At 37.2% G+C, this 11183-nt stretch overlaps 1 protein-coding gene across 1 annotated transcript in view; it reads right to left on the bottom strand.

Moving 5' to 3' along the window:
- Nucleotides 1-8934, bottom strand: part of cnn3a (calponin 3, acidic a) — a 13878-nt gene extending 4944 nt beyond the window's left edge. The window contains 1 exon segment of the mRNA XM_008307372.3: nucleotides 8725-8934. Within this exon segment, the coding sequence (XP_008305594.3) occupies nucleotides 8725-8781 (57 nt within the window). The 5' untranslated portion in view covers nucleotides 8782-8934.
- Between the last annotated feature and the right edge of the window lie 2249 nt (nucleotides 8935-11183).

Raw genomic sequence — 11183 nt, 5'->3', positions numbered from 1 at the left:
GAAAACAGTGTTAATATTTATATAACTGTGCATAATGTCTAGTAACAAGGCACGTTCAGGTACCATCGTAAATGTTAGAATCTGAAGATTAAGGCACTAAAACAGAGCTTTTGGACCAATTACTGTACTAATCTAATTACTGCATATTTCTGTAATGTAGGAATGAAATTTGTTTGATTTTATTGAAGCTGCTTTTTTATTTCATACATTAGACTAGGGATGTTCCAAAGTTTTCGGGCACAAAATAGTTTCGGACGAAAATGGCCCTAAAGTGCATTTTCGTTTTTCGGCCAAAAGACACATCACCCAAACAACACGGCTGAAACAGGAAGTTATGATGCTGCAAACAAAAAGCGCGGCCAGCACGGGCTTGTCTGAAAGTACCAACATCAGGCGCTGTGGACGTATTTCAATATATCTGAGAAAGACCCACGGATAGTGATTTGCAAAACATGAAATGCTTAAATTTCAAGAGGGGTCAAAAAGTCCACTCACAGAGTCTGTCAGCACACGTTTAACCGAGATCTACTCGGATCCTCTGTGTTTTGTCACGACTGTACTTGCTCCATGTTATAAAGATTATTACTTGGATGTGGGAATAAAGCAGCGTGCACGAAAAATGATCAATATTTACAGGATGACAAGACAGAGGTTAGTTAGACAAGCTGTGAGCACAGCGCTTTATTCAGCTTATTCCTTGCAACGCATACACTATGTCATCTGAATTCTATCTAAAGGTCAGATTTTACTTGCAGAGAAATTAAATTAGTAAAATGTCAATATCTAGAGTTTAGAAATTTAGTCTGCTGTACTACTATGACTATTACTTGTAGTAATAATAATAATAACCTCTACAGCAGATAATGCTACAATGATGGAAATTTTTCAAACCATATAGTTAATATAAAGGCTCTAACTGTATAAATCTCTATTCACTGTAAATGATATGACTTATCTGTGGGCCTTAAATGGACTGCTTTTTGTTTGACTTTCAGTACGGTTTGGGAGTTTAAACTGTGACTCAGTGGAAAGTTTGGGTTTAAAGGTCACATCTTCCTGGAACATAGCTTCACTGTTAAAAGTCTGCTGTGTCTTTGTGGAATTAATGTAAGGGTCTTGTGTTTCTCTCCGAGGAATCCAACTCAGAGGCCACAGAGCTCCAATGGAACTAAAAAAAAAAATCAGACAATTGGACAAAACATCCAACTCTGAAGACTGAGACAGTAAATTGTTCTTCTGAGAGAAAAGGAAAGAGGGTTATAGTTCGAGATCCCCCTCCCCAGCCTCCATTAAAAGCATTTCCCAGAGATGGCACAAAATAGCACATACTGAGTCATGAAGAGAGTGCAAGAGAAAAAGAAAATACAATGCGGGAATAAAGTGCTGCTTTATTCCCGCATCCAAGTAATGATTATCTCATCCCTAAGATACTGTGTACATGTCAGGCATTAAGAGTTGTGGGAATTTGACAGGAACAACAACATAGCAGTGTGGTAGGAAGAGCAGAGACAGCAGTTTATAGGTTGATAAAAGTATGAGGAAGAGAACATGTTTAAAGCCCAGAAGAAGAAAGATTTATTGTTATAGCAGTTGCCGGGGAGACGGACAACAGTAAACGTAGGTGGAATGTTCAACTATTAAATAAGATCAGCGTCAAGGCCATGTAAAAAAGTTTTTAAAAAAGTTCTGCTCAGATGAGTTTTAAAGAACAGCGAGTATTCTGATGCGTATTTGCGTGCAAGTGTATGTCGTGGTAAAACTGGTGAATACATACTTGATGATATAGGGTGGTTGTGGCCTGAGTGAAGATAAAATCTGCGGCAGATGGGTGTGGAGATTTTTTGTTGACAGGTTTAAAAAAAGGAATGAGGGCGGAGACTAGGGTGCTGTTAAAAGAAGCTTTGTGTATACAGTGTTTTGAGTACTTATGTAGCATTAATGTGGTGCGAACCATATATTCAAATTAGGGCAGTGGGATTTGAGTAAAGTTGGCAATATTAGAACTCTGGAATTTTTAAGGAAAAGTAGTTCTGAAGTGCGTATTTTTTTAATCTTAAACCTGGACCTCATGATAGCAATAGCATGTTTTTAATAAATTAAATGAATTAAGGGAATAAAAAGTGCAAACACAATTATTGTCAATTTAAGTATCATGGGCTCCTGATCGCGTTTCTAGTTTATCAGGAATGTGAACTATCCTACAAATATCTCTAATATTGGGGTAGTCTTATTGTAAGGTCAGATGTTGGTGTGAAGGTGTAAGAGAATAGAATATAATATTCTTTAATGTCATTAGAACACGGGGGTACATTGAAATTGAAAAAGATAAACGCTGCTATAATTTAGTTCTCAATAAGACCCTTTTAAATATATTAAAAGCAAGACTTGATTCCTTTATACACAATCTTTTATTCTTTTGAAACTTATTTGTGCAGTGAAGTGTCACTCAAGTGAACTGGATCACTTTAGCAAGTGACTCAGACTAACGCCAGTCAATAAAATAAACCACATTTACCAGCAATGGTGTGCATTTCTTATATCCAGTGAGGATTCTGGGGTCCTATAAATGTTTTTATTATTTCTTGTGGAAAATATTTTTTTAACAGGATTATGATAACATCAAATCTACCAAGTACCTAGTTCACATTTCACAGGCGTTCCAATAGAGCAGAGAGAAATGGAAGAGGTCCTGATAAAGGGGCCGTGTTAAAGAATGTCGGGAATGTGATATACCCAGCCCAAAGAAAAGCACGGACGACTGATCACACATTATGCAACGGACCGCAGATAGGCCCCTGCCTGCTCGCCTCCTTTTGTTTAGAACACCCTCTGACAGGAGCTTTTTACATTAGAGCCCCACGTCTGTGCATGAAAGTTATTTCACTTTATAGACATAAGAATGCTGTCGGGGCCTTTGCATATCACAAATTGAAAATCTAAATCTATAATCGTAGTACACTAAACCCTACAATTTACAATAGAACAAATAAAACCACCATCTGTATATTTTTTACATAACTAAATGTAGAAACACAAGACAAAGTATAAAGCAGACCATACGTATTGCTAGCAATGAAAACATGTTAACGGTGATGGGTTAAAAGCAGAGGCTCAATTTCGTTGTATCCCTGTGTTACAATGACAATAAAGACTATAAAAAAAAAGACAAAAAGAAGATTAAAAACCTAATTGCAGGGACTGTTGCCGGGCAAAATGTCAGCCTCACGTTAGAAAATATCAAATTGGCAAATACTGATTCGTGACAGTAACTTTTTTGTCATCCTGCACAGAACTATAGATGTATGATGTGGAACGTTGATAGAAATTTTTAGATGTACCTGGTACTTTTGACAACTTGTTGTGTTTAAGTGCCCGAGGAGCAGTGTGTGGGGACAGTGCCATGCTCAGAGCATCTCAGTAGTAACTTAGTAGCTGGTGGACTCGAACCTGAAGCCTTCCAGATGCTCTCTTTTCCTCTTTTTAGTCTCTTTTTCTTCCACATAACTTTTGGAATATTTTCCTGTCAAATTACCAGTAAGTAGTGAAACAAAGATGACTTGGGAACTGTCCTCTCATCTCATGTTCTAAGGCTGATGAGTCACATCCTGTTGGGTGAATATTTTCCACTTTGACCTTAGACATGCTCAGGATTCAACTGCAACGAATACACAACTTTACAGACTGCTTTTGCTCTTTTGCATCATTTTTGGCCTGTAGCTTTAGCATTGGAATTGCAACACATTGGACTTTAGTTATTGCAAATGTATAACCTGCACCAATTATCCATTGAAATATGCCGGTATTTGCTTAAGGTGAAGGTATGGGATGTTGATCAGAATACAATGTAAAATAATGTAACGTACATGTTTACTACATTTTCCTGTGGTAGACAGACTTGCCTTTAGTGTTACTATTCGTTGAAAGAATAAAAGCACTTTTTTTTAAGGTTTAAAAATGTTCAAATCAACTTCTATTGATTTAAGAAGCTTTGATAATACAAGTCAAAAAGAAAGCTCCAGCAGCCTTTTAGTTTTCACCTGGCACAATAGGTACTATTAAGTTGAACCTTCCAGCTACTTGACAGTCAGAAGGTCGTGCAGTTTTGAAAGCCCTACATAATTACAAACTTAACAGTAAACCATATTGTTAACAAGCACTAAAGCATAACTGTCTATATCATTAGTGTGGCTGAAACGTCTTCGAGAAATATTTCAAAATATTTTGCATTTAAACCATTCCTGTTAACTGAGTGGCATGGTTGTGTTCACGCCCTCTGTTTTCCTCAAGCTGGTGTCTAAAATAACACAACCCTGGAAAGAAGAAGAAAAAAAATCTGCCAGCTGCACATATGTTGCTTAGAAGCACTGGAAGCGCTTAGAAGAACATTAGCAAAGGCTTTGCTTGGCAATGTCACGCTGAAGTCAAGGTGTTTTACCCTCCTGACCTTTTGGTGAAGCAATGAAAACGTAATTTCATTCTATTTTTCAGACTCACACCAAATACAAGAGCAACTATATTACCTTCCTGTACAGCCGCAGTTTTTTTTTTCTTTAACATATTTAATAAGAGACTCGACGCAGGAAATTATGTACCACATATATTTTAACCAGCAACATCCACTATGTTTTCTTTATTAGTAGGGGTCTCAAACTTGCCGAGTGGTGCAGAAGCTTCTGTAGCAATTTAAAATCTTTTTTTTGGAAAAGTAGTTGTTTGGTTTAATATAAGTAAAACAGTAGAAAAGGTCTGTACAATTATTTCCTGTCATTCTAAAATGAGCAACATAAGCATTCCAATTCTTGAGTGCAAAATTAAATATTAATGGCATTTAGTTGTAGGCTGGATGTGAAAGTTTTCACAAGTCATATGTTCACCCCGGGCTGGGAGTTTGAGTACAACTGAGTATTAGGGATATGGGTGAGGTAGCATGGAGTTCACATACAAGCTCATGCTGTCATAAATTATAAGTACAACAGTAATTTTAACATTGTCTATGACAGTAAGTTGTGAGGGGTAACCCCTTGAAAAGTTGTGGAGAAACATAAATAAGGTAGGTATGAATGACTAAAAAGTACAGGCCATTTTTATCGTTATGTATTGTCCCCCTCTTTTTAGTGTTTACAGAAGCACCTCCAGGTTCTAGTTCTGATAGTTCTGTGGACTTAACTACCACCTTTGTACTTTAAAAGATTTGCTTTGTTATGTAAGGGACAGACACTTGTCTCTGCACTTCATAGAAATGGCCTACTGATGCAAAATGAAATTTTTTCCAAACACAATTTATGTAGACCTTAATTTTTTCCAAACACAATTTATGTAGAACTTGCTACTTTCAGCAAAGTGCCTTTAATTTGCAGAACTACTTATTATTTGTAACATTACTGAAAATACAGGTCTAAGGCCCAAATGCTTTTGAGGTTATCAGATGACAAATGATTGGCCAATTTGTCTGCCTGTCTGCAGAACAGCCATTTTTAACAAAATGAATAACCAGCTAATAATACCAGGCATGTAACTGTGGGCTGAAATCCATCACCTAACGCAGGGGTCTCAAACTCAAATAAGGTGAGCCACTGCTGCAACCATCGTTTTAATGGAGGGCCACTACAGCGTAAGCTGTTGAACACTCAGATATTTTCGAAAAAGTCATTTTCTGTTAATGTTTCTGCAAATCTTTGTTTATCCCTTAAAGACCTACCAAAGTACTTTAATAATTGAAAAATAAAACAAGTTGCCAGAAATGGCTAAATTTATTATCATTGACATCATGACACGGGACAAAATCTGAAGGTATTGCTGGCCAGATCTGGTCCTTGAGCCAGGAGTTTGAGACCTCGATCTGAAGGATGGATCTGGTGTATTTGTTATGCTGCAGCAAGATGTCAACATGATAACATTACTCAATGCATGCCAGAGTTCCGTACAAACCACCTACTAGCCCCTTTATGTAACTTAAACTACCAATAAAATGCACAAGCAGTGATCCAAGACTTTAATGTGTCTACTGGCTGTGACTTGAAGGCAGTGATGAACTTGTCAAAAGTTAAATGGAAAACACGCAGTTGGTTTTAATACACCAAGACAAAAAAGTCCATGAACGGCAGCTGCTGAAAAATGTAAAAAAAAAAAAAGAAAAACTTTCACCAAACTGAGAATGACACATTTAAGTGAGAAAGCAGTGCTAAAACCACTGCAAAACGTTCCAGCACAGCTCCTTTTTCTATAATTTCTAACCCAGCATTACCAATAATGAAGGCCAAATGGGAATATTTAGAGGGAATGAAAAATAACCTTTTGTGGAACCCTTAACTGACAACTATGCCAAGTTTTATCTATCCTGTGAAAAAAAAGACACAGAAAATCCACAACATCTGATATAGCTATATTCCCTTACCATTTAGGATGGGCACTAATAGAAACACTTGGAAACGAGGGGCAGATAATCTAGCAGGAATAGAAGGAAAAAAAAAACACCAAAGAAAACAGCAAAAAAGACTGGTTCAATTGCAGCCAGTGAAAAAGGCTTGGGCAGACACACACGGTCCTCGACATAGGCCATAATTCTATTCTTACAGAGTGACTTAACTCAATTTTCACTGCATGTCGGAACTCACATGATACACATAAGTCACATACGCTAACACAGTGGTGACATCATAATCTACGACATAAAAACGTGAATAGTCTGACATCTGCTGGGTGCCCTAACTAAGGGCACAACGTTCCGAAAAAAACAAAAGACGGCAAGGTAGTACAACCCAATGTATGGCCTACTACCAGTGAATGTAAACATATAGCGCATAGCATACAATGACGTATTCAACCACTCCACTCACTCACTAGTTCCCATGCGAAAGTTATTTTCACATATATGTATATAGTTTAGGCATACTTTCACTGGACCAAGGAAATACATTTTAGTTTTGAATTAAACAGCTCTGTTGCTCCTTCCTTGTGTCCTTGATATATTCAAGGTACTAAAGCAAGTTTCATGGTTTTACCTTACCTACCTACATTTATTTTAAAACTTAGAATAATAAAGAATATTATTCTAATAAAGAATAATTTCACAATACAGAAATGGGCTACTTATGCTAATAACATCTCAATTTTATTTTTTGCTGCATCTGCACAGATTAAAACAGCTTTAAAACAACAGAGCTCACACTACTACTTCAATATCTGCGCTGTAATTTTGATGTCATTGCTCAGGCATCCAACTTAAGCAGCTGTTTGCCCTTGGCAAAAACACCTTTGCTCAAACATTGCTGTGTCATTTCCTTTTGCAGTGCTGCATTCTTGTTGCCTTTGCAATCACTTTAAACTCTCAGCACTGATAAGATTGCATTAGAATGCAAGAACTTACACACGGAATCAACAAAAACAATTGTTGAAATATTCCCGACAAAAATTGATTTGAAAATTCTTAACATTGTAAACAGGACAACGATTTTCTGAACTTATGTCTAGAGGTTTTTCAAGAAAGCGCTGTTAATAACTAACAATATCAACAAAGAGATAGAGATATAAATTGCAATTATTACTATGGTTGATCAGTTAAATATTCTTTCACCAGGTGACAGCAGAAGGGTAAATTACTAAAAATAAAAAATAAACATTTTTCATCTGTCTTTCTTCAATTCCTACAAGTGTATCAGTAATGTGTTCATGTAAACGGGCACAGGTTTCATCCAGAGTTCATGAATTGAGACTAGAAGATCATTATTTAAAAAAAGTTGGAAGATGCCCTAACATATACAACAGAGGCTGCCAACATTTTTTGTACCAAGGACTGTGCGAAAACAACTTAACAAATTAAAAAAATGCACTCCACTGGGAAAACCTCTAAAAAAAAGTCTGAATTATTCTGCTTCATTGAAGGCATATGTGATCTTGCTCGCAGTTTTTTGTCCATGCTTATGATCTAAAATGTGTTATTGTTAATCGCTTTCGATGCATCATGTGACTTACTTCGAAAGAGGTATATGCTGACAGAGCAATGTTTTTTTTTAAATAAATCTGATCTGATTTCTTTTAAAAACAAACAAAAAAGTAACAATAGCATCATTCAACTCGCTGTAGTCATAGTTGCCACGGCGAGCTGGAAACACCCCTTGCTAATTCAGAAAAAAAACACGGCCTTTAATAAAACAATACTCATGTAACACATTTATGGTTAATCGCTTTGGTCTGTATTCAATCGTGAATAGAGAAAGAATAAAGATGGCAGCACTCGCTTCAGCAGCACAGGCTCAAATCTCGAACGCAGTTCCCAACCAAACTACTTTAGCCCTTATCCTCAAAACAGGAGCATAGTTAACGTAAAACAACATATTAGGATAGACAAGTCCACGGGCACTTGGTGAAAATACCGACGTTTAAATCAAGTGTAAATAATAACTTATTTTTTATAACCGGTTGAGTTGCCTCCTGCTGGTTTCACCGTGAGTTACATCCTAAAGTTCAGTTCTTAACTCTTTACAGTATTGTCCTGCGCAGGGAATGAGCGAAAGGAAAATTCGAGATGGAAGCTTTTGTAAAGTTTGGGCATCCTCAGCCTCGCCACTGAGTTGTGTGTCTCAAAGAAAAAAACGAAGAAAATGCAAAAGAAACCGTCGAGGGAAACTTATTTAAAAACCAAAAAAGAGAATTAGAATCTGTTAAATTGAACGTTTGTAAACTTTTTAAGCCTGCGCTCCCCAACCCCCCTTTACAAGCACTTACTTTGCTTCGCACTTCAGCAGACAGTCCATACGAAGGACCCTTATTAAAATGCGTCATTTTCCTTGTTACGTACGTAAAAACTCAAAAGCTTAATCCTCAGAAAAAAAAATCCCCAGAGTAAAGCAAACGGCGTCCACTCACATACACTCAAAAATTCCACACGAAGAGCACACAGAGAAAGTTCTCAGTGGAAAGCAGTACGGGATCAAAAGAAGAAGAAAAAAAGGCAAATAATGACGTGTGCAAATGAGCCAATCAGAAAGGACCATTTGTTTTTGGTAACGCCCTCGAAGGATGCTGCTCGTCTGACTGCCTCATACACTAAAAAGAGTTTTTTTCATTTTTATTTCATATAAAAATGTATTATGAAGAAGAATGACCTTTGGCTTGTGTTTTACAACCGTGGCAAGTGAATTAAATATTGTAATTTTTTATATGAGGTTTATTTATATGAGGGGCAGTGGTGGCTTAGTGGTTAAGAGACTGAACTTGGGTCCAGAAGGCTTCAGGTTCAAGTCCAACTGCCAAGTTACCACTGAGGCGCTTGGCACTGTCCCCACATGTGGCTCTCTGGGCACATGTGGGGACACCACCGTTCACTTTGGTGATGAATTAAATGCAGAACACACATTTCGTTGTGTGCTGTGACACAATGACAAGTCGTTCACTTTCCTTTATGCATACTGTACGTTGTGAAACAAAGTAAAAGTTCGGTCAAAGTTATAATCATGGCTTCATCGTCATCACCACACCACATCATCTAGTATGTTTCCCCCAAGGGGGATGAATAAAGCCCTACTCTACTCTACACACGATGTCATCGTGTGTCATGTGTCTTACTATTTAGTATTGGTATTGCTTTCAGCATCCTAAAAGTAAGCAAAGGTATCAACCAAATTGCAAATAGGAATCTATGTAGTGCAAAACCTTAATCATTAATCATTAGTTAAATTAGAAGAATTGATTTATAGATTATAGTATCAATGCATACGCCTCCGGACCAGTTAGCATTTTGTTTTTTCAGCGATTAGAAGAAAGACAACATCAAGACCTCACAGTGAAAAAAGACTGATTTACAGTGGGGCCTGAGATAAGAGTTTAATCCATTCCACAACAGCACTCGTGTGTCGATCCACTCGTATCCAGATTGCATTTCCCAATTAAAAATAACTAAAAACCAATTAATTCATTCCGGCCCCCAGAAATATACTAATAATTATTTAAATTAAAATCCCCCCATCTAAACATCAAAACATATATATTGATGTTATAAAATAATAATTAAGAAAACATTTTATATTATTGTTATAAAAATTTAAAGTGTGAGTCTTTGCGAGGCACGGGCTTCCACAGGAGGTAAATTAACTTTATTGCAAGCCAGGTATTCTGGCCGCTAGACTATGCAACGATCGGCGAGTGCCACCATTTATGATTTGGAAAAAAACAAAACAAAATAATTATTTTAGTTGAGTGTCCTTTTCCTACGGTATTTGTCCAGAAAAATCCAACAAATATTTGGTCACCCTTGTATAGCACATGTATTGTAGAGTAGATATTAAAGTATCTTGTTGCTGGTAAATTAGGTCTGAGTTGACTTGACTTTATATCCACTGCCCGTTTTTGACCCTGTCTTTGTTGCCACTGACAGATGATCTGCCCAATGCTACATGCTAGTTGGGATCTAACAGTACTTCTGAATGTATAGGGGAAATCCCCAAACCAACTCCTGACAGGTATCTATTCTAACTACTAGTCATATTCAGTGTTTTTTCATTTAACATTTTTTAAATTGTGACCCCATTTTGATATCATACATTTCAGGCTACACCAGAAGTTTCCTGCTTCTGAAGAATGGAAGATTGAGAACCATTGGCATGTGTCCACTGTTCTGTAAAGGTGACCTTACCAGTGGGATTGGTTTTCACAGGGTTGTAATCAGTGCTGATGTCAATGACTGTTTATAGATTTCTGCTGGGTTTTGTCTTTTCTTCTTGAATATGTTTGCATGATGTGTAAGGTTTTCCCCCGGTTAACTGTATTGAGAATTAGGTTAACCGGACACTTAAAGTTGACCAGTGAAACAAATATGAGAGTAAATGTTTGCGGCCCTGTGATAAACTGGGGAACAGTCCAGGGTTTATCCTGCTCTAGCCCAGTTACTGATGAGATTTGCTCCAGCTCCCCCGCCATCCTGAAAGATTAAAGTGTTGGAGGATAAACAGACACATGAACAATGGTATCCTCAGGAGGATATCCTTTATTTATGAATTACCTCTAAACCAGTGATTCTTAAACATAGGGTCACAACCCAAACTTAGACAATCGAGACGGCCACAAAACTAATTTCAGTTTTGCACCTGTGTGCATAGGTTATCAACTAAAGACACCAAAGATATGTTATCCATGAAAAGCTCAGTTCTAATTCAGCTTTCAACCATGTTGTGGCTGTAATGCATTAG

The sequence above is a fragment of the Cynoglossus semilaevis genome, chromosome 3 (assembly GCF_000523025.1).
Source record: "Cynoglossus semilaevis isolate Cse_v1.0 chromosome 3, Cse_v1.0, whole genome shotgun sequence".
NCBI classification, from domain to species: Eukaryota; Metazoa; Chordata; class Actinopteri; order Pleuronectiformes; family Cynoglossidae; genus Cynoglossus; species Cynoglossus semilaevis.
Note: the sequence above shows the minus strand (reverse complement) of the source record. Positions and strands in the feature narration are given on the sequence as shown.